Source organism: Pangasianodon hypophthalmus, chromosome 6, assembly GCF_027358585.1.
Source record: "Pangasianodon hypophthalmus isolate fPanHyp1 chromosome 6, fPanHyp1.pri, whole genome shotgun sequence".
Taxonomy (NCBI): Eukaryota; Metazoa; Chordata; class Actinopteri; order Siluriformes; family Pangasiidae; genus Pangasianodon; species Pangasianodon hypophthalmus.
The window spans coordinates 9265783-9290201 of NC_069715.1; the positions used below are offsets into that span (position 1 = coordinate 9265783).

The 24419-nt window shown below is 37.4% G+C and overlaps 3 protein-coding genes across 5 annotated transcripts; 1 reads left to right on the top strand and 2 right to left on the bottom strand.

Annotated features, from left to right (window-relative positions):
* Positions 1-1475: 1475 nt before the first annotated feature.
* Positions 1476-10289, bottom strand: tat (tyrosine aminotransferase). 2 transcript variants are annotated; one of them, XM_026926992.3, is made up of 12 exons: positions 10156-10289; positions 9043-9348; positions 7877-7981; positions 7514-7581; positions 7229-7387; positions 6601-6739; positions 6392-6444; positions 3848-4000; positions 3627-3755; positions 3385-3468; positions 3174-3272; positions 1476-2988 (listed from the first exon to the last, which is right to left on the bottom strand). In XM_026926992.3, exons 2-12 carry the CDS (start codon positions 9341-9343, stop codon positions 2848-2850), a joined length of 1431 nt encoding a protein of 476 aa, XP_026782793.2. In that variant the 5' UTR covers positions 9344-9348; positions 10156-10289; the 3' UTR covers positions 1476-2847. The 2 variants fall into 2 exon arrangements, with proteins under 2 accessions (XP_026782793.2, XP_026782794.2); XM_026926993.3 differs by having other exon boundaries at positions 9043-9360; positions 10156-10268.
* A 3521-nt stretch (positions 10290-13810) lies between these two features.
* On the bottom strand, positions 13811-19479 carry LOC113534306 (uncharacterized). Of its 2 annotated transcripts, none has more exons than XM_053235049.1 (8): positions 19216-19479; positions 18754-19058; positions 18216-18439; positions 17947-18048; positions 16636-16737; positions 16184-16297; positions 15547-15655; positions 13811-15365 (listed from the first exon to the last, which is right to left on the bottom strand). In XM_053235049.1, the coding sequence occupies exons 2-8, from the start codon at positions 18860-18862 to the stop codon at positions 14164-14166; spliced, it is 1962 nt and encodes a 653-aa protein (XP_053091024.1). In that variant the 5' UTR covers positions 18863-19058; positions 19216-19479; the 3' UTR covers positions 13811-14163. The 2 variants fall into 2 exon arrangements, with proteins under 2 accessions (XP_053091024.1, XP_053091023.1); XM_053235048.1 differs by having other exon boundaries at positions 13811-15461; positions 19216-19467.
* A 2056-nt stretch (positions 19480-21535) lies between these two features.
* Positions 21536-23900, top strand: zgc:112052 (protein C19orf12 homolog). The gene is made up of 3 exons (XM_026927505.3): positions 21536-21670; positions 21907-22083; positions 22799-23900. The coding sequence occupies exons 2-3, from the start codon at positions 21924-21926 to the stop codon at positions 23062-23064; spliced, it is 426 nt and encodes a 141-aa protein (XP_026783306.3). The 5' UTR covers positions 21536-21670; positions 21907-21923; the 3' UTR covers positions 23065-23900.
* The last annotated feature ends 519 nt before the right edge of the window (positions 23901-24419 follow it).

Sequence of the window (24419 nt, forward strand, 5' to 3'; positions counted from 1 at the left end):
ACATACATATATGTGTGCGCGTGTGTGAAATAATTTTAATTATATAATTTAATTTATATTTATATATCATTTGCATAATTTGCTATAAAGTAATCATTTATCAAAAGCCAATAAAAATCTATCCCCCTTTATATAGAACTCTTCTTTCTTTGTGTAATTCATAGATCAGACAGCAGGGAGTAGCAGGGAGTTATACATAATGTTATAAAGGTTCCCTCATTCCAAAGCCTTCAGGACTAAAGTCAAACCCTATTGCATTAACTAGTACCAAAATACATTTTTGCTAAGTAATATTTTTTCTAAGGTATGTCTGTAGCAAATCTAACAATGAGCTAGAACCTAGACACTATCAGTAGCAAGGCATGCAGTATTCTATGAATTGCAGTTAAAAACTTAATAATGCTTAGTCAGCAAATAACTACAGCAAAGGAGACCTTCCCTGTTGGGATGTCTGGTTTGACTCCAACAAATCAGATTCCAGCTCATGTAGATTCTGTTTCAGGCCTACTTTACTATTTTACTATTCTGTTTTCTCAAAAATATACGACCAACTTTACTGGCACCCTTAAGGAGAACAGGCAAAATTCTATTCATTCGGTAACCACTTGATTCTGGTCAAGTGGATGTGGAGCTTATGCCAGTCCATAGCAGAGCATCACACATATTTACATCTGGGGCAATTTACCAGAGCCAGTCCATGTGTCAGCATGTTTGTGGGCAGTGGGAGGAAACTAGAGTAGCAGTAGGAAACAAGGAGAACATAAAAAAACCCATACAGACAGTAACCAGAACTCAGGATTAAACCCCAGACCATGACGCAGTGAGGCGCCAACACTACTGTGCATGCTGCTTCACTTTGTTGACCAGTGTGGGCAAAAGTTTTGTACTAAATAAATATTTGTCTCTATTTGGGACTGTATATACAGCATAATCAATTATTAACTACGGTGGTGCTTTTAGAAACCAGTTTTTGCAGGGAAAAAAAGCACATTCTGTTTGAGAAAATATTGTTTTAAAGTAAAGCTATGCAATATTCTTATATGCATAAAATTTCACTTATCAGTTTTCTTCATTTTATATTTGTTTTGCTCATTTTCATAGGGGTTGCCAACATTTCTGAAGTTTACTGTAGCTTTAACTAAACGCAAGACTTCTTTATGCATTTATATCTATATATTTCTGTTCCTTCATGCCTGCTGGAGTAATGGCCTTTTATTATTTATTATTAATTATTATTATCCCTAAATCACCAACCGCATAGACAGGTGTATGTTTATTGTACTGAGAGAAACTCATGAGGCTAGATTTGGAGTTAAATAACAATAAACAAAATGAATGAGCATGAATAATAAAGAAACGATTAATAACTTTGTGTCCATAGTTATTTAGACTTCATTTAGATTGCATTAAGTAGTATCTAGTAGTTTCATGTGTAAATATGGATGTATGTGTATTCACAACACAGTGCTCCAACATTTATTGTAAGATTTTATTTAAATAAATGTTACTATATAATACTGAAAAATCATATAAAGTAAATACAAGAAGATTAAAAAAAACATATTTGAGTCTATAAAACCTTGTTTATAAAATGGTGGGGTTATGAAAGTGTTATACAGATATCTCAAAGATACCTGAGCATCTTTGAGATAATTATAGGTTCAAAGACAAGTTCTTATGCTCAACAATCAGTTCAGCGTATTGCATGTTATGCAGGATAAAGAGCACATGGTATGAAAGTTAGGGTCCAGCAGCGGCATTCATAGCTGCCAATCAGTTTGCAAAGCTCTTTGGCCTCTAAACCAAACCAGGATGGAAGTAGATCAATCATACACATACACAAAAGAAATCACTACAGTGTACAAGTGATAAGCACGAGATTTACATAAGACAGTTTACTGGTCCATATAAAAAAAACATAGAATAGATGCATAGCTTACATAATATAAATGGGGTAGCAGGGCTAAGCTCATCCCTGTCTTTCAATGATTAAAAAGACATTAATAAAATGAGTCATTTTTGGCATCCACATCAGATTGTTTTCTGTTAACAAATGTTTTAAGGCAGATTATTTTTGGACATTTGTGAAAACATGATCAACAGTATCACCGATTAGTACAGAACGACATGAAAAGGTGACACTGGGGCTGATTTATTTCCAGCCCAGACTGTAGATTCATGTAGCCTATCAGTGACAGAAGTGTCAGGTGATTACTCAGAGTGAAACCTCTTCTAGTGTGAATTTGGGCTGATATTTTCCAGCCTGTGCTACTGACACATCTGTAATATGTCATCAGCAGTGATTGAGAAATACAGTTGTGGGTGTAATGAATGCGAATGAGGTGGATTATTTGGTCTATCGTCTTTCTGATGGTATGCCTTTCACAGGAGAATCTAAAACTAGATAGACTATGCCCACGATGTCCAATCAGTGTACAAATTACACAAAAGGACAGATGACAAAACCATACTGTCTGTTTACCATTATGTTTGGTATTCAAAGTAGGGTGTTAAAAATGAATAATTAGGAATAATAGAAATGCCTATCTGCCTTTAAGTGTCTGTGTGTGTGATCTTGTAATACAGACCTTGTGATATAATGCATTTCTCAGCCCTAATAGTTCATTGTTGAGCGATTGATAGATATTAGATTTTAGCCTTCCCTATCATGACCATATCATATATCTGTCATCACTAGTGCATAGAAATATTTTATCTCCTTCAAAGAACAAACATCAGTCCTCACTCAAACCGTTAGAAGTGGATCTCCCTGTCTACTACATATACACTTTCGTGTGTCCCTTTATTGTTTGCTCTTTCTCTCTAGCTTGTTCACCGAATATCCCTTCACTGGTCCAGGTCGTTGCTGTCTTGGCTGCGAGGTCTGTAGTGGCGTGCACAGAATTCCCTGATCCGTTCACATGCTTCCACCATCATTTCCTCTGGAACCGTCACCACAATCCGGAAGAAGTTTGGGTATTCAAATGCCTGAAGGTGGAAGTATGACTGTTATATCATGTGTTTATAATCTTCTACAGCTTCACCACATGGAATGCATAGATGGACACTTTTATAACTTTGTGAACTACTCCTCATTTTTTATATTTCAACAGATGTAGAACAGATAATAGATGTAGAACAGATAATAGATTGAGAAGAGCTGAGTGATGTACCGTGGCAGGTAAGCAGAACACAGACTGTTCAGTAACTAGCCTCTCTGTGAACTCCACATCATCCTGGAACTCTGGAAAGTGCTCCATTTCAATTCCAACCTAAAGTTGAACACAGATACATATTATCTTCCTATATGATGACAGTTACAAGCTGCTGTAACACTGACACCAGTATAACTATAACTTGTTTTGGTCAGTATTAAAATATTACCATGAGGTACATGGCTCCAGATGGCATTACCGGATTGAGCCCAGGAACAGTGGACAGCTCTGAGAAGCAAATATCTGCATTTGACTGTAGGAGATGATGAAAAGTTACAATCAAATATAAAGGAGGTCAAAGCAAAAGGTTATATCTCCCTACGGATTAAATATATGTTAGAGGTTGACTTTTGCAAATGTTCGCAACTCAACATATTTTCTATTTGTAATCAGTCACACAGGTTTTCTTACCTTTAGAAAGTTGATTGTACTTTGGTAGAACTCTGAGGGGGTATTTTTAAAGATGCTTTCTAGCGCCCCCTGGATAACTGTACAAGCTCCCAAAATGCGCTGACTGAGCTTCACAAGACCTTCTCGAATCTTAAAACAAAATCAGTCAGAAATATGTAAGGTGAAAATAAAATGCTGTTGATATAATTAAACAAGATCCTAATTACTACATTTTAGCACACCTCTCGTCCGAAGATATTATTGCGATCGTGGATGAGGATCCAGCCCAGTCTCCATCCAGGAACAAGCCAGCGTTTAGCCAGACCACCACAGGACAGAATGGGTACGTCACTGCTGAGAGGAGCCAGGGCATGAAACTCACAGTTGGGAAAGACCTGAGAAAGTACAGAACTACATCAGAGATGTGTGATGCAATGCATCATAAGGTTAAAGTTTTGTTTTAGGTTATTTTTAAGATTTGTGACTAAATATAAATATCAGCAACTCATCAAATAAAGTTTAAACACCTTTCAGCTTGTGAAACTTAAAGAAATTGTAAACTAGAGTAATATTGGACCATACAACTTAGCACTTTCTGAAATCTGAAATAATTATAAAATAATTCTAAAAGTAACAATAATAATTTAAAAAAATACAAATAAATTAAAAAAACCCACATCTACTAGCATTACTGTCATCATTATTATTCCTGTCATTAACATCATTGTTGTTATTTTTATTCTTTCATTGTTATTATCATTGTTGTTTTTGAACTGTTATGCTTTTGTAACTAATGATTTTGGTAATATTGTGTCTGATAAAGTCCTGCCAATAGAGCTATTTTGAATTGAATAAATGTGTCATTTTGTAAAGCACATGTGAAGAGCAGTAACAGCATAAAATACCACAGATATCAAATCTAATAAAATGGCATTCTGTAGAAGAGACCACTGGAATGCTTTTTTAAATAATCTTTTTTTAAGTTAAGTGATACTGTTAGAGAATAGTATCTTGTGTTGAATTTTTCTTGCTCTGGTGCTCTGTACTCTATAATCTTCTTGCAGTTAGAAAATGAAGGTGGAAAAAAAACAATAAGGAAAAGGAAAGGAGGGAGAGAGAGGTCCACTCATGTAATATGTGAGGAAGGCTGTCTGGCTCTCATTAGCATGGAGCCTTAATGTTGGGCTGATGGAACCGCCCCGCTTCCCATTGGCTGTTGGCTGAGACTGTAAACTGGGGTTTTTCGAAAAAATCAGTTTCAATGGCTCATTTACACATACCAGAAGAACACATGTGATTTCATCCATAAAGTTTAAACTGCAAGAAGATGTGCCTTCCTCCAGTTACAGCTCTCCATGCTGAAGCCAGGGATACCATAAGCACAACACTGAACAGGTCAAAACAGACCACATTGTAAAATGAACCCATCTCTCTCTCTCTCTCTCTCTCTCTCTGTGTGTGTGTGCCTTCTCTCTGACCTCAGTCCTACATGCATATTTATGACAAACACATGTGAAAAGTGCAAAGTCATTGTGGGTGGAAACTACAGGCTTTATATATACGACATAACAAATGCCGTCCTGCTGTACGTATCGAACAGAAGTAATTCTCCTTTATAATAATTTGTGATAATTTTTCCAAGCCTTCAGTGCACATTCTATGCTCTCATACGATGCATGCTGATAAATCTAATTTGTTTTAAGGCTAATACGTGATATGGCTCAATCGTCCTCAGCTATATCCTTGCCATACAACTTGAAAAAGACATCTGCTCCCTTTACCCCTTTACTGATACACTTCTATGTGATTATTCAGATCTCTATTTTTCTTGTCTGAAACAGGACCATAAAGGTGAAAAGATGTGTCCCTATCTTGACTGTGTGGTTTATTACTGCTTAAGAAATAAAAGCAATTGCTTATGTTATATATTCATTTGTACTATTTGCACTCATATGTTACTTTCCCTTGTTGACCTGTGGCTTGCTGCAGTCTGATATGTTGCCAACCTTCATTTCATACACACGTGTCTGTAATTCCTTCTGTGCTGCTGTGGTTTCCTCTGCTGAGCTGAGCCAGGGAAAAGCAGTTGGCCATATTCCCTCTCACTCTCTTTGTTACAAAGCATGTAATGCCAGAAACCACATCCAAACTAAAAAAAATATGAAGCTGCAGTAGCTGTAACCCAGAACTCATCTCCTGAGTCTGGCATATTGTATCTATAACTGCAGATGTTAAAGAGAGGAATCTTTGTGTAAAATTATATTCTGGGACTGATCTGATTGGTCAGAAGATTAATTTACTTTCTGTAACAGTAGATCTAATAGTAGTGCTGGCTGTAATTCAAATCACAGGTTTATATTAATGCATTTGTTCTAATATATACAGTATACATATAATCATTGATATGGTGTGGGAAGCTTTCTGTAACATTCTTGGAAGAAGTCTCCACTGTCAATGCTTTGTAACAGTCAGAGATCAAACTGTATGTTATCCTCCAGGGGAAAGTCTAAGAACAGGCTTTGCAGAGAACATTTAAATGCGACTATAAACAGATAAAAAAGTATGACGTGTTGTTCATGAATAAATAAAACATGGTAATCATTGCCAAATTGCTGTTGTATAAGAGGACTAACCATGATAGTGGGGTGTGTTTTTATTGAAAAATAATCATCTTTGGGGTGGTAACACATAACCCCACCACCACCACCATAACAGGCCCCATTATGGTGACAGTACTATGAAAAAAGAACAGATCGCATAGTGTGATTTCTGTGTTGCTCACTCACCATGTCTCCATAGATCTCATCTGCCAGGATAGGGACACAGTGTTTTGAGGCAACTACAGCACAGCACAAATGAATAGGTTAATATTCAAGAATAAACAGATACAGTACAGTACAGAAAAAAAACATGGCATAATCAATTAAACTAACTTGAATTAATCTTGAATTGAAATAATCTTGCACTGCATTGAACTGAAACATTCTGTACACACCTGAGAGGATGTTCTGCAGGTGCCCTTTTGTAAATACAGAGCCACAGGGGTTGGACGGGTTGTTGACAATCAGACAGGTTGTCCTCTCATCAATCAGACTCTCCAAGTGTTGGAGATCAATCTCCCAGGACTTCTCCGGCTAAAGACAGAGAGCCATGTTAATTTACACATAAGGATAAAAGCTTTATCTGAGTAAATTCATCACTGAATGGTATTTATTGTCTGCCAGAAATCTTTTATTTGAGTTGAACTGATTATCTCTTACATACAGTACAATTATATACTCTGATCAGATTTGGATTGTACTGCAAGAGAGAAATTTTGAGATCTGTCATGTTTGAGGTCATGTGTACTAAAAAATAATTGCACAGTTGGCTTCTTACTTGTTTCCTGGCCAGCTATGTTATTGTATGGTTACTTTATTCAAAGAGAGATAACAAATAGTCTAAAATTATGTGTCTCAGTTTTAGTGGTAAGTATCATTGTTAATGTACATACAGGGTTACAGCAGAAATCATTCCCCATGGTGTATGATGGGGGCATATGTGACCACAAAAAATCAATCAATTGACTTCACTCCTTATTGTTAAACTCTATTGAACTGTTTCTTTTCACTGCAGTTACGTACCAGTAGGTTGTACAGTTTGACCTGGATGCCCATCGACACAGCCAGGGTTTTGTAGAGCGAGAATCCAGGGCAAGGAACTAGGATGTTGTCTCCTGGATTACACAGTACACTGATGGCCAACTCGATAGCCTGGCTACATCCACTGGTCAGGATTACATCCTAAGGACAAGACAGATATAGGAAAAACTTTTATATTTCCTCGCTGTTTTGATGATAGTAATCTGTATTCATATATATATAATATAGAGAATATATAATAGAGAATCTGGAAATTGGCTCACTCACATTAGCTTCCAGTGGAGCACTTGACTGGCTGTAGAAGTTCGCCACAGCCTCTCTGCTCTTATGGTAACCTGATAATGATAATGTTAAGATTGAAGAAATGACGAACGCTTTAATATTACACATTTTTGTGAAAATACAATAAAAATACAACAGGAATAGGAAAACAATGTAAACTAGTACTTTATACTTAAGTAAATAAACCAAAGCTACATTAAATACAATTAAACAATTTCCATGATTCACATGAAAATTTCACAAGGTTAAGTTAAAGTTAGTGGCAGGGTAAGTGCCTTTTGGGATTCATGTGAAGTCCTGCCATTCTTTTTCATTAGACCGAGCAGGCTGGGATGTGTGATGTCTCACCTACTGAAGGGGCATAGCCACTGTATTTGTGTGAATCTACAGCTTTCTTCACAGCCTGTAGCACACTTTCATCTGTAGGCAAGTTTCCGAATACTGTGGGGTCACCTGAGGAAAACAAAGAGAGATGGAAGGAAAGCAATCAGACACTGGAGCCGACTCTGGAATGGGAGTGAATACTATAATATAGCAACAGAAATAGCTAAATAAATGTTTTACAACAGACTCGTTAAGGCAAAGTGGAAATGAATGGCAAAACATTTTGATGCTGTTTAGCTGAAATGCATATTCTATTCTTCTAATATTGTTCTAAGGTATTATTATGTATTATTCTGCCTGTATTATGTATTATTCTGCTTGGTCAGAAGGTTTCGATTAATTTTATGTAACAGCAGCTCTGACAATACTGTAATTCAAACGATAGGTTTATATTAATGCACTCATTCCAGTAGTTATTGTTTCTATAGTAACAGCTAACACAGCAACTTTTATGGAGGACAGTCTACATAATACTAATAATAAATGGATTATAATGTGTTGCTATTTAACAAAGAGAAAGATATGATCATTAATATGGTGACCTTTTTCTGTAAGAAGAAGCTTATTTAACATTAATAGAAGGAGTCTCCAGTGTCACCGCTTTGTATCAGACAGTATGTTTTCCAGTTTTTTGGTAATATGACAAGTTGCATTTTTTATTTGTTTATTTGTTTGTTTGTTTGTTTGTTTTGTCTTATTAACTTTATGATGCAAAAAGAGAGGCTGGTTAGGGAACTACTGTTTGTAGCTCCTATAATGTAAGTGATAGTATAGGCAACTAACTGTTCATTAATAGGCTATTAATACTGGTCATTAATAAATTAAAAATGGTGATCATTGGTGAATAACTGTGGTAGGCTATAAGAGGAATAAAACACTTCGGGGTGAGCTGCAATAGGAAAATAATCAACTTTGGGGAGGAAAGGGCACCACCATGTCATTGACAGCCTGCCTGCTTACATGTTATGGACAGTTTTATGTATTGTGCCACTGTATGTTTTTTTTTCTCACTATGGTGCTGAAGAAACGACATTTCAAAGGTGTTATGAGGGAATGACAGTAAAACTCACTTTGGAACCACCTGTTAGAAGTCATCTGGCATATCGCTTATGTGTATACTGTTCTCTTACCGATGGACAGGGCGATCATGGGCTTGTCAGGGTTCGGGGTGAGCTTCATGCCGTCGACTATAGCGCGGATAGGATTGAGTGTGTTCTTCGCCATCTCCGACGCTCGCACGCTCCAGCGCTGCCCGCGCGCTCTCCCTTTAACGGGGCTGAACGGAGCGCGCGCGCTCCCGTTCACAACAGTGACACCATTTCCGTTCATTCCGTTCACACTGTCACCGTTCTTCATTCCGTGGCCTTTGAACTTCTCATCTCCGTGAAAACCGTTCAGTGAGACTCCATTCATTTTCCCGACACGTGACATTTTCTCTGAAAAACAAACTAATAATAATAACAATAATAATAATAATAATAATAATATGCTCAGTTAAGCACGTTGTGTAGCCTAAAAACCCAGCTAACAGTTATTGGTTAGTTCTTGGTTTCCAGAACATTCTGGGAACATTTGTCTTCCAGAAATGTTCTGAGAGCAGATCTTTTTAATTTCCCTTTGTCTTCTTCATGAAAGTTTACTTTATGGAAATATATTTATGGAAATTGTGCATTACCTGTTAGTTTCCTCTAACATTCCCATAACTTGAACCTTGAAAACCTTTAAAGTATTTGAACCTCTCGGGAACCTTTCCTTAACGTTAAGAGAACATTGTCCAAACCATTCCCATACAAACATATTACAGAAAAGTAAAACTGAACAGAGAAAAGTAAAAATTGTTCTTTTGCTGACTTTTATTAGAGTTGAAACAGAATGACAAGCATGAAAAGCCCCAAAAAACACAAACAATTCTGCCATAATTCAGAAATAGGCTTTGAAATATATACATTAGGCTGCTATACAGGGGTAGGGTCATAATAAAATCCAGTGGTAACTGTGCATCAACAAATATGATGAATTATCGTTTTAAGACTATTAAATCAAAATTATGCCACAATTTCCTAGAAGAAACCACAAATGTTTAACCATCTAACCACCTTCTGCCTTACCAAAAATGTTAAATATATTGCATCTTTCTGCATTGCATAATTAAAAAAAAATTTATTGAATTACATTTTAGTAATATGTTTATTAGAAGTGTATTAGAAATGCTTGTAATTGGTCAGTAATAATGAGATAAATACCTTTCAAAGGTGCCTCAAAAGAATCCTTAAAAAAACTTGTCCCTACAGGAACACGAATAAATTATGCACTGAAATGTGTTGTGTAGTATTGTGGCCGGTTTTATAGACAGCCGCCACAGAAATAAGTGCCTGGCTATACTACCCATTTTTTCATTGGTGGAAACTGAGGGCTGTCCTACACACCCCACTTACATGATGAGCAATGTAAAACAGATGTTTTTTTTGTTTTTTTTAACAGGATCCTAGTTAGGTAAGCTTAACTCTTTCTAGGAACTGGAATTTGACACGTGGTCTGAACCAGATGCTGATTCATTCCAAATTATCATATGCTTCTTATATTCTACTGCACAGTTTGTAGGCTGAGTAGATTCTGTGCATTAAACGTGGGTCCCGAATGTGGTGCTTAAATGGTGGTAAATCAAGAGAGGCTGCAGGATGCTTTTACTCTTAGCAAATCATATGCTGTCAGCTGAAGTGAACAAAACTGAGAAAGAACTACAAGATCTATGGAGTGATTATACATTCATCTACAGTAACCATTTTTTCCTGGCCAGGGTGAAGGTGGATCTGGAGCATGTCCCAGGAACACTCGGTTTGAGGCGGGAATACACCCTGGATGGACAAACACATTCACACCTAGAGTTCATTTAGAGTAGACAATTCAACTACCGGTGTTATGTTTTTGGGAGGTGGGAGAAAACAAGAGACCCTGGAGGAAACTGAATTGGACAGAGGAGAACATGGAAAACTCAACACAGAGAATAACCACACAGGATTGAACCAGAGATCATGGAGCATTGTCACTCTGTGGAGGATTTAGCAAAGGCTTTAACCATCACTTGATACCTATTTTAGCAATTTTTAGTTCCTCGTTGCTTTTAAGTAACAAGACACAGTGGAACTGTGAGTGTAAAATGCAAAACATCTGTCCTGCACATGCTACAATTACGTCAACCAATGCTGTTTGGCAAATACATAGAGGTAGCAAGTTGCATAACCTATGTAAACAGATGGGCAGTGCTTTTAGGAAATGTAAAGTGTTTTTGGCTTAGGCTATATTAATATATATATAATATATATATATATATATATAAGTATTTAATATACTTCCAGTGCATATATTCATTTCAAATTTATACACATAATGTATTTTGACTTTCTTTGTAAATATACTTTATTTTCATAAATGTGAACAAAAACATATGTATATCTAAACATAAAGAAAGATATGTTTAAAGGAAATTGTTATGGAAAAAGTACTTGAAACCACAAATTCATAACTTTAGTACTTTGTTGCAATGTAATTAACTTTTAGCAGCATTGTGGTTCACTTTTGGTCCATTCTTCTTGCCAAATTGTCTTCAGGTCTTCAAGGTTACGAGGTTTCCACTGATGGACCCGCAATTTCAGAAACCTCCATCAAGTCAGAAGATTGACTAGTCCATGCAAGGCATTCTTGAGTTATTTTGGCTGTATGTTTGGGGTCACTGTCTTGTTGAAATGTCCATCTTCTCCCAAGATTCAGTATCTTGGCCAATGATAATAAATTCTACTCTAATATGTTCTGGTACTTTGCTCCATTCATATTTCCTTCGGTGTGTAATGTCCTAGTACCATTTGCAGAGAAGCAGCCCTATCTCGTGATGCTCCTTTGACAATACTTTACTGTTGGAATGGTGTTCTTGGGATTCCTTCTTTCTCTAAACATGACAAGCTGAATTATTGCCAAAGAGTTCTATTTTTATTTCATCTGACCAGAGTATATTGCTCCAAAAGAGTTCTTATTTGTCTAAATGCTGTTAGATCAGAGGAGATTTTTGTAAGATGTAGGAATGGAGATCATTGCGGTTCAGTTCATTATTAGTTCTCTGTTGTAACTGTTGTTCCTGCTACTTTCAGTTCATCCTGCAACTCTTTTTGAGTAACTGCTGGCTTCTCTCTTACCTTCCTTATCATTAGTCTGAGTGTGTGTTGTGAAATCTTGCATGGCATACCCATCCAGGGATGATTAGTAATAGTTCCATAAATTTCAACCACATATTATTGAACAAATTGAATGGACAGGGATGTTTAAGGACTTTGCTATGGCTCTGTTGTGTTTTCCACTCACATGTTGCTTAATACTTTGGTCCTGAGCACTTTTGGAAGCTCCTTCACCATGATTGCTACTTGCTGCCTAAAATCTTTCCAGTGCAATTTTGTTTTTAAATATACAGTATGTTTTCTGCTTATGAATATTTTTTGTTCATAAAGCACAACGTCAAAAGACACTGTAATCTGAAGAGGACATATGCACTGCAAGTATATTAAATAAATAAATGTCCAAATACTTATTTCCACTCACTGTATTTAGCTAATTAGCTGAATAAGGAGGGTTGGGTGCATGTGCTGTAAAGGATAATGAGAAAAAGTGAATGGTCACAGAACTATTTGCTCAGCAAGGTCACTGCGTGTGAAAGGTTGGTTTGGCTTTAAAAAAAAGGAGCATAATGTCCTTAAACATCACAAATTAAACATCAGTAGACAGCACCGCTTTAGAGAGCCAACACAAACATCGAACTATCCTTGAGCTTTTATTCTTGAATGCCTGCCAACACACTCACCTATTCTGCATCAGTTTTGCTTTTACCATCTCAGTGTAACCTCACATCATTATTACGTAAAAGGTGGTCTGGCCAAAAATTGGGCATCGGTTTTGGCTTGAAATGTAAGATGGTCAATGATGTAAGATGGTCAGAATTGCAACATTTAACTTGTGGCAAGTTTCAGTGGGTTATATAATCTCATTTGTTCAGATCCATAGTTTATTTTTCTCACACTTTGTTTGTGTACAAAAGTTTGTATTCCCTTTCCTGTGGTCTCTGGGGAAAAGAAAACTTACAAAAGAATTTCCAAAACATTAAATGTACCATGGAACACTGTGAAGGCCATAAACAACATGTGGAGAAAAATGGGGCACCTCAGCAACATTACCAAGAACAAGACGTCACTCCAAAATTGACGAAAGGACAAGACAAATACTTATCAGGGAGGCTGCCAAGAGACCTACAACAACATTAAAGATGCTGCAGGTGCTTTAACAAAGTAATAGTTAAGGGGTGCTGGAACACTTACACAACCAGGTTATTACAAATTCTTTCTTTTTCTGTTTTCCCCCTAAAACATTTCTACTTGTTTTTCACTTGAATTTTGTTGGTCGCTATATCACATTAAAGATAGAAAAAGATTTATATTTATCACAAAAACCTGCAGTTTTAACAGGGGTGTGTAGACTTTTTTTATCCACTGCACACTATTTGACCAGTCTTATTTGTGATAAAAGAACCTTTGTGAAACCAAACACAATACATGTCGTCTTGGTATAAATAAAAAATACAATTTCTTTGTCTTCTTCATTTTGTCCCAAAGGTATGCAAACTTTACAGTGACCCATGCTATTCACCACTGTACAACTGTAACTAATTGTCAAGTCCAGTGTGTCAACAACCATTGTTTAATAAATGTGATAACCTTTCGACTCCCCGGACACAAGTGCAAATGTTCATGAACCAGCAGTAAATGTGATCACTCATGGGCTACGTGCAGTTGTCTAAAAGCTTTGTCAGAATGCCATCAGAGTACACAAACATACTGAGACGTGATTGGACAAAAAACATCAAGTGGAAAGTTTTATTAACTCACAAAGACTTACAAAGGTGTTTCATCATTTATCTTTCACAGGAAAAAACATATAATAAAATGTCAAAATGTTCTAAGAATTAAATAAATAAATATTTCTGAGGTATTTAAAAAAACCACATCAAGTTGTCTTCATATTAAAATGTATACAATTGCCTGTTTGAACACTGTTCTTTTTCCAGATCTATACATCTAAAAATAACATCAAATGTAATTTATGACCCAGGTCTGCAGTTTGAGGAGCAGCATTATTAAAATGGAGAGCACCACAGAAGTCTGGTTAATGATCAATAATTGCGCATGATGAGCAACAGTCACTAGATTTGCACTTCACCTATACCTGCATCTCTTTGACGGAACATAATCAGAATCATCAGAGTCTTGTGTGTCTGATTCAGAGTCTGAATACAGTAAATTGACATCGAACAACGCATCTTCTTCATCTACCTTTTCCTCTTCCTCTTCAGATGACTGCTCTGGAGAATGATTTGGCAGTGTGGCTTGATGACACTCATGCTGGCTCAGTCTGCAGAGCTTCACTTCAGGCTGCAGCCACTTACACACCAAAAGGAAAGCCTGAGTCTCTAAAGACAGCCTGGGTTTGCCTGGTAAGGCACTGCTTGACTCTAAAATTACACGTGAATCTAAAGAGACCTGTGCATCATTTTGGCTTGGAGTTAGAGTCACTGCTGGAGCTGCGAAGGATGATGATGATGATGATGATGATAAACCAGGCTGATGGTGTGAAGTTTCTGGACACATTTTCTTTAAGGACAGCATCGCTGAGGATTCCTGCTCAGTCGAGGATGATATTTGTGTGATATTCTTTTCTGGAAATGGTGAAATATTGGTTGAAGATGAAGATGTTTGAGATAAGGATGGCTGAACTGAAGATGGTGGTGAAGGGGTGACTAGCTGTACTGAATATTCTGAAGAATGTGATACTTGTAATGTCAATGCAGTGCTACATTTTTGGCCTGAGAAGCGACTAGAATTATTTTCTTGTGGTGAAGATGTCTGCGAATAAGCCATCAGTTGTGGAAGAACAACCTCTTCATCCACTGAAAGATATGAGAAAGACTCTGGCTGTGAAGACTGAGAAATATTTGTAGAAGATGAGTCATGGAGAGGAGATGCTGAGGTCAGTTTGTGAGGCGTGGACTGGAGAAGTGGACGGTGAGGTGATATAGGAGTGCATTCCACCTGCATCAGTGAAGTTTCACCGTCCTGACTCCTCAGCTCCTCGGAGCATTCTTGGAGGATACTCTTCATTCTCTTGCCATGTCTGGAGCACAGATGCTCTGTTAAGTCATCTTCAGCTTTCTTCTCTTCAGTAACAAGTCCAGTCTCAGTTGTTTGAGCACACCGTTCTTTAAGTACACATGGATGTTTGTCAGTCTGATCTAAAACACCCTTCTTCTTTAACCTTGTCATCTGTTTTTCCACACTCTTATCTCTATTCAGCCAGGAGCTCTGAGAGGATGCCTGGGACAGCCAATCTTCCTCTGCCTCTTCCACAGGTGGTCTAACAGCTAAACAAAGACGCCCAAACACTGGTCCATCAACTTGAGCTCCTTTCTGTTGCTTACAAATCTCTGTACTTCTACGATCTATGCAGCTTGCCATAGCTAGACAAAAAGCAAGAATATATAATGCAGCGTTTTGAACGCAGGGTCAACAATTTACACTGAGACACACTTGAGTGAGACTTACCACATCTCAGCAGTTTCTTTAGAGCTGTGGCTGGAGACGCACTATTACAGGTAAATAACTGCTGCAGTAACTCCTCTCTCCCCTTCAATGGCACTGACTGCTTTAGAACCTAAATGTGTTCAGATATTCAATTTATTTCAGTTGTATTTGTATTTTAACAACAGACAATGTCACAAAGCAGCTTTACAGAAATCCAGATGTAGATTTATATTTAGATTTCTAATGAGCAAGCCGGAGGCAACAATGGCAAAGAAAACCTCCCTGAGACAAACCAGCCTCTTCTGAGTGACACCAGATAGTGGGATTATAAACCATTACTCACAGTTGCATACTATAAAGTCAAAACTAAGGGTCTTGAAAGGATGTTCAGAATGAGCATCATGGTCTTTATAAATATAATGTCAATAAGCCTAGCCTAATAGTTTTTAGGCACAAATCTACAGTATCTACTTGAGATTATCCACTGATGAAAGGGTGAGACCAGGGCACTAACTGTTTCTCAGAAGTGAAAATCTTTACACTATCCATGTAGGATATTCTACATAAGATAAGGACGGACAAATAAACAAGAACACAAATGAGAATTTCATACTTGTGACACACACACACACACACATAGGTATGCACATGGCCTTACCTGGTCAATGTAGGTGGGCTGTGGAAGAGCTTTGTTCAGCTCTTCTAAATAATGTAACAATCTCTCTTCCAACTTCATTATGTAGCGTTCACCGTACTGCTCTTCCATCAGATTCTACAAAGCATCAAGGAAATTGGGAACTTCAACCTTTATTCTTAAGTTTTTATTTTATTTATTTATTTTTTACAAACATTTAAAAAATTTCTTAAGTAGGGCATATTTCCTGCAGTACAATGATTTCAAAATTATTAGCACCCTAAAAATGAACATATAGTGTCAATCTGAATTTATTGTAAATGTTCTTTATAGGTGCAAAAATTTTCATTGCATTTGTTTTTAAGGGGGATTGAATATTGAAATATTTGCCCAATTTCATGAAGATTGTCAATAATGCTGGAGCTGACTGGGTAGAATTTAACATTACAATGACATCAAAACACATTTTCACTCACTCTAATATAGTTTTTGCGCATTTCTGGGTTTCTTGTCAGTAACTGAGCAAAATTCCTAAAGTCCCGCTGGGCCTTCTGCATCAGCTCCATATGCCTGTGACTCTGCAATTACAAAAGAACAAATTCAACCATCCTCAAATGCAGTACATGTGTAAAGGTCTGAGAAACCTGGTCAGTTCTTCTTATGTTTGAACAAATACTCCAAAATTACAGAAATAATAAAAATTACATACATTTAGATTTACATTTGAGCAACATTAATTGGTCATAATACAATACTTTTTTTGCAAGCCTTTTAATTTAATAACGTGAATCTTTCTTCCTACTGTGCATACCATGATTTAATTGTCAAATATATTACAGTAACAGCCATACATTCACTGGTAACTTTATTAGGAACATCTGTACGCCAGCTTATTCATGCAGTTATCCAATCAGCCAATCATGTGACAGCAGCTCAATGTATAAATCTATCACACAGATAGAGGTCAAGACTTTCAGTTAATGTTCACATTAAACATCAGAATAAGGGAAAAATTGGATCTTAGTGACTTTAACCGTGGCATGGTTGTTGGTGCCAGTCTGGCTGGTTTGAATATTTCAGAAACTGCTGATCTCCTCGGATTTTAACACACAACAGTCTCTAGAATTTACACAGAATGGTGCTAAAACATCCAGTGAGTAGCAGTTCTGCAGGCAGAAACACCTTGTTAATGAGAGAGGTCAGAAGAGAATAGCCAGACTGGGCCTAGCTAACGGGAATGCTGCAGTGACTCAAATAAACACTCTTTACAGCTGTGGTGAGCAGAAAAGCAACTCAGAACACACAGCCTGTCAGTCCTTGAGCTGGATGGGCTATAACAGCAGAAGTCCACATCAGGTTCCACTCCTGTCAGCCAAGAACAGGTATCTGAGCATATAGTGGGTACAGGCTCTGGAAACTGGACAGCTGAAGATTGGAAAAAGACCAACTGGCTGACTGGATAATTGAAATAAATGTGCAGATGTATGGGTGTTCCTAATAAAGGTGTATACCACAATGATATGACCTGGAATGGAATTATTGGCATATTTAAATGCATGTTTTCCATTATTTGTGGAAATGGACATACATTAGCTATATTCTAAAAGAACCTGAATCCAGAAGAACATTTACTTTTCAGAATTTCTTACTGATGAAAAGGTCAGAATAGCAGCATGTGAAGGTTTTCACAGGCTGTGCACATGTATGAATGAAATATAGTGTTTTATTTGTGCTATTCTTTGTAGTTTTAGTGTCCCCTAGAGGAGAAAACTCCGACATCTACTTACACTTCTACGATGATACTGTGGGAGGCTGTCAGGAAAGAACTTTACAATCTTGTCTGTAATGCTTTCTACGCTCTGGTCATCCCACACCATCCACATAATAACCTGAAACAGACACAGAGCCATAAAAATGTCAGCACTACATTAGTTAATACCTTGACCTCATGATGTTCGATGATTCATTGTGCTAGACTACAAATATCAGACAAGCTCTATGAGGAATGCGTCATAAATAACTGCACATCACCATAACATCATTAAACCACATTTACCAACGTTTTCAGGCCGAACATTATCTTCATGTGCTTGATGGGGGTCACTAGCTGAGGTAGTAAAGTGTGAGTAACATCCAGGAACTCCATGACTTGCTCAAAGTGTTCGATGTCTCTGGACCGGATGATCATCCAGGACTCGGCCGCAGTCACACGGATGCTGCATGGATCCTTAAGAGTCAGGCTGCTCCGGTCACCTTCCAGCCACAGCGGGGGGCCTAAAACTGTTACACAAGACAACATCGGGCTTCAACATTCAGTGGATTAACAGGTCTGTATCCTTCTGGATGCTGCTGAAGATACGGATCATGTGCCATGATGACTGTACAACAACATGACTTTCACATTAGTATAACATCTGATAACAATACAGTATATTTTACTAATGAAATACTCGAGCTGTACACCTGGAAGGTGCACCAACCATAAGGTGGGTGTATCTAATAAAGTCAGTAGCAGTATCTGATACACTCTTTTCAGCACCACACACACACACACACACACACATACACACTACTGAAACATGTAACACACTTACCTTGTAACACCTCCATCATCCTGTTAGTCCAGGCATATTCAATTATCCACACTGGTAAAGGAGATATGACGCTGGAGGAAGTTTTCTCGCACCACAAACTTTCGTCCATCCCAGAATAACTCAAACATTATATCACACACATATTTTACTGCTCACTATCTGTGAAGTTTTCTCTCACACCGCAGGACTGGGTTTAATGTCTCCATCCGGGATGTTGCTATACTGTTGCTATAGTGTCCACTGCCTCGCGCTCTGCCCTCATGAATATTCATTTCCGGTGGACATGTACGGGCAAGTCCAGACAGCTGAGACAAAAGAACATAAATAAATAACAAACAAACTTTAAAACTTCTTCATGCAGGAGCCAAACCTAGCACCAGTACAGAAAGTGATAATGCTAGAGCTGAGTCGTCTTCCACCAAAAAGTTTCGCTACTTTTCTTTCTTTCTTTTTTCCTCTTACCTTATACAGTCATGAAAGATGGAGGCTGAAATACAAATGTCTCGCTGCTCCCTACACAAATACACTACACAGGGCAGGAAATACCGGCTCCCACTTGCTACCTAGTGCACTTTATATCCACCGTGGAACCATCAGGGGTTCAGCCTGGGATAAGGCTAACGCTAACGGCTAACCAAATAAATTTAAAAATGGCAGCCAATGCAGAACAACTTTCATAATTAAAGTATCTTTAGGTCATTAGCTTCAGACAGTTGTAAGACATTTTCAAAAAATATGTAGTTTAGTTAAAAGTTATTTTTTTGTGCTGCAGATAATAATCCAACAGATTTTAAAGAGTCACAAATGTTTCATTTTCTTGTATTAAATGAAATAAATATGTAGTAAATTGATGACTTTTATTTCTGAAAATTTTTGATGTACTCCAAAGTAGTAAAAAGAATTTAGAGACTCTACAAAAGAATGTAAAAAAGTATTGGCATTGTTTTATCAAATATGTTAATTTTTATATTACAAGTTATTTTTACTGAACAATAGATCAGCAACACTGATGATAGTCAACAAACAAACAAACAAACCTTTAATATAGCTCTGAAATGACAAGTATTATTTGAAGATCTCAGTTTACTGTGTTATAGTGAGGTGTTTAATACTGAAACAGGCTGCTGAACACTTGACAAGAAAAGTAAAATCCATCTTTATTGATACTTTTCTAAAGTTTCAGTCCATGGGATTGGTTTTAAATCCCATTCCTGTACCTACTTGCAATATTTTTCTAATGAAATTTAATTGGTCATTTTCCACAAAAATATAAATAAAGTAGTGCTTTAAACAAAAGCCCCAGCAGTTTCTGTTGACACAGGTAGTAAAGATGAATGAATGTACGCACTCAGTGAATGTAGTCTTTTTGTCCTGCGAGCTTCATATCTGTCTGCCAGCGGGATCCCAGTCCTGCTGCACATCTCTATTTCACATCAACTTAGTGAGACGTACGACTCACGTTTTTTCAAAACTCTTCTGCTTCATTTTTAATGAAATTTGAACTCTATAGTAATCAATTCAAATCCCAGACTCTTACTGTCTAATCCAAGATCGAAGATGGCGTCGCTAAGGAAGGCCATCTATGTTAGTGCTCGCAACCCACACTGCAACTTTTGTGTATTTTACCTTGTTTTTTTATCTTGTTTTTGTCTATTAGATCCTATTCTATTTTATTTTTCTATTTTATTCATTATATTCTGCTTTTATTATATTCTGTTTTATTATGTATCACTGTTGCACTGTGGGACGAGGCACTAAGGAAAAAGGTTTCACTACATAAATACAACACATGTATGTAATGTATGTGACAAATAAAGAACCTTGAACCTCTGTATGCTCTAAACTTTATTCAAATCGTAATATACGACAGTGCTATGGCTGTACAGGCTTGCAGTGGTATACTGGCCTATTTTAAGACATGGAATAAACACAGTATGCTGTTTCACTGTCTTATGTAACATTTTTAAGTGAACTGTGTTGAAATTTCAACTGACCTAATTCTGACTGCCATTCCATGTTTAGAAGTATGAGCATTATAAAAAATAAGTAAAAAACATGTATATTTGTTGTTTAATCCAGATTTAGTCCCCCTTTGCTGTTATAATAACCTCCACTCTTCTAGGAAGGCTTTCCACTACATTCTGTGTGGCTGTGGGGATTTTTGTTCATTCAGCCACAAGAGCATTAGTGAGATTAGGCACTGATGTTGGGTGAGGAGGCCTGGGGTGTAGTCAGTGTTCCAGTTCATCTCAGAAGTGTTCAGTGGGTTGAGGTCAGTGATCTGTGCAGGACACTCAAGTTCTTCCACTGCAACTTTGGCAAACCATGTCTTCATGGAGCTCGCTTTGTGCACAGACGCATTGTCATGCTGGAACATGTTTGGGCTAGGCCGAAATTCCAGTGAAGGGAAATTGCGTTGCAAAGACATCCTAAAAAATTGTGTGCTTCCAACTTTGCGGCAGTAGTTTGGGGAATGCTCACACATAGCCGTGACAGTCAGGTGTCCACAAACATCCGGCCATATAGTGTAGCTCTTCATCCAAATATGAAGTTTGATACAAATATATGAACTTTCAGCTCAATACATTTATAGTATTACTGCAATATACAAATGTCTATATTACAACACAATATTACGAATGTTTATGTTTAATGAAATGTTTAATTATTGAAAACTACAGTAATTTTATTTTAAGGCAACATTTTACACAACCAAGTCGTTCGTTGCCATGAGACTTTTATTTTGAAAGATTCTGTTCTCGTCACCATTGCTGCAGACTTCCTGTACATGGTGCTGAACAGTGCGCGTGCGTTAACTTTATTTACAGTGGATATGCTGATGTAGGAGGCTTGATGCAAATGGTTAATGGAGTTATTTTCCCTTTACAGATAAATATCTGAAGTTTGAATTCAAAAGGTACGTTTTTATGTTTTATTAATTTATTATTATTGTGTGTGTTATTTTGTGAAACTCTAATGAACTCTTATGAACTCATTATTTTATAGTATTGTATTAATTTATTACTTTATCGAGGATGTTTCTTACACTGTGTCACGTGGTCCTGTGTGGCGTGTTTATTCTTAAGGTTTATAATCTAATGAATATGGTCTATACGTTTAACTACAAATGAATCTTCTGTCTTGTCCCCAAAGTGTATTGATCACCCAACATGTCTCCCCGCATTGATGACGTCATGAAGCTGTGTTGTGAGCTGTCTGCAAATCAGCAGGTAAAGACTGCCGTGAAGCATTCTGGGAAGGGAGCGATGACTGCTGGAGGACTTGCTTTTGCTGGAGGATTGGTTGGGGGACCGCTTGGCATCGCCGTAGGCAAGTATCAGTAAATCGCACCAATATAAATATTAAAAAAGGAATAAAACACGACGAGGCATGCTGTTATAGGAAAACAATCAGCGACGGAGTGGTGTGATGTGGCCCGGTGCCAAGCAAAGTGGTTTATTTTCCTATAACAGCACAACCTGATGGGTTTTATTCCTCTTATACCACAGCCACCTGTCAAAGATTACAGTACAAGATTACAGAAAATCTGAAGGCAAGTTAGTTCCAGTTATCACTTATATTATAGTAGCAATAAACTGTCAATCCCTCACTAGTCTTTTTTTTTCCTCTCTTGAAGTGAAAAAGACAAAAAAGAAGCTTGTAATATTACCAATAAACTAGAAATGCACGTTCCTCTGTCCTGAAGACTTTCCCATGGTGGAAAACTTCCTGACTGTTACAAAGTGCTGAGACTGGTGACTCCTTCCATAAATGTTTAAAAACATCTTACAGAAAACTATTATTAGTCTTAGATTATGGTGGTCATACACATCCATGTGAATGAGTTGTTGCCATAGAAACAATACCTTATTAGAATGACTGCATTGATATGAACGTATCGTCTGAATTACAGCCAGGACTACTGTCAGAGCTGCTGTTATAGAAAATTAATCAAAACCTTCTGATTTGAGAATTGAACAGCGCTGTGGTTTAAGTTGTGTCCAAATCCTTTGATATGAAATTGATCTTTGCGCCTGGTTAAAAGGCGGTGCTGTTGGAGGACTTCTGGGATGTTGGATGACAAGCGGTCAGTTCAAACCTCTTCCTCAGATCATCATGGAAATGACACCAGATCAGCAGCAGAAGCTCTACGAGGACGTCATGGCCATCTTGGGCTCGATCGAGTGGACTGATGTAGCCCAGTTATTGGCCATAGTCACAGGAAGCGCATCACTTCAGCAGCAAGTAACTGCAGCTTTACTGAGCTACGTTCACAAAGAGCTTCAGGCTGAGGTTCATTATGTGGACTGAGCCACATGATCAGATCACTCGTTTGGACAACATATTCTATTGTGAAACCTATTTATTTTAAACAATGGTTTACAATGTTTTAATATCAACAATTTTAGGAACAAATTGCAAATGACACACTACATTTTTGACAGTGAGGATGAATAAATCGAACTGTTGACTGTTACAAGATAAATGTTTTTGCTCACCAACTCCTGTAAAAGGGGGCCACAGTGGCTTAGTGGTTAGCACTATTGCCTCACACCTCCGGGGGTTGGGGTTCGACTCCCACCTCTGCCCCGTGTGCATGGAGGTTGCATGTTCTCCCTGTGCCTCAGGGGGTTTCCTCCAGGTACTCTGGTTTCCTCCCCTAGTCCAAAGACATTCATTGTAGGCTGATTGGCATTTCCAAATTGTCCGTAGAGTGTGTATGTGTGTGTGAGATTGTGCCCTGCAATAAGTTGGCACCTCGTCCAGGGTGTCCCCTTGTCCCCCGTACTCCCCATGACCCTGTGTAGGATAAGCGGTATAGAGAATGGATGGATGGATCTCCTGTAAAACACTACTTAAACAATATTCTCACTAAAATTCTAATGCTTTGGTTACTCACTGATTTCCTTATTTATTTAGCTTTTACTCCATTTTCTCACAGTTTAATCATTTCCAGTTCCCACCTCTATGTCATCAGTAGGTGTGTTACAGTCGCAGTCATGGGTGTAATGAACTTAAATGAAGTGGATTATTTATTTTTTATTTTATTTCATTTATTTTTTTGCTAAAATGTGTTTGGAGGAGAAACTAAATGTTGACAGACTGAGCACACATTGTCTAAATAAAGAACAAACTACACAAAATGACAGACGACAAAAAAGTTACATTTTCTGGTTTTTTTTTTTTTTGGTTTGAATCAAAGGGTTACAGCTTCTCTGTTTACTGTGTTTGCAAGTGTAGAGGAAATGCAGCATGAACCCAGTAGAGCATTACAGGCTTGAAATATGAGCTTAAAAATGTATAAATCACTAATGTAGCTTCCTATCTGCCTTTATGTGTATGTGTGTGTGTGTGTGTGTGTGTGTGTGTGTGTGCGCATAATAATTTGTTTAAATTTTTTTACATTTACAGCATTTACCAAACACATCCAGAGAGACTTACAGATTATTATTATTATTATTATTATTATTATTATCATCAGTGAGACTTAACAGTTTATTTGCTGAGCTATTGATAGCTTAGCCCTCCCATCTAATATCACACCAGCTGCTAATGAGTAATAGATAACAGATCTGAACAAACACAGTGTGATGTGAATACACACTGAACTGACCTTAATTAAAACATTATTACACTATGTGTACATCACATGTTTAATTGTTCAG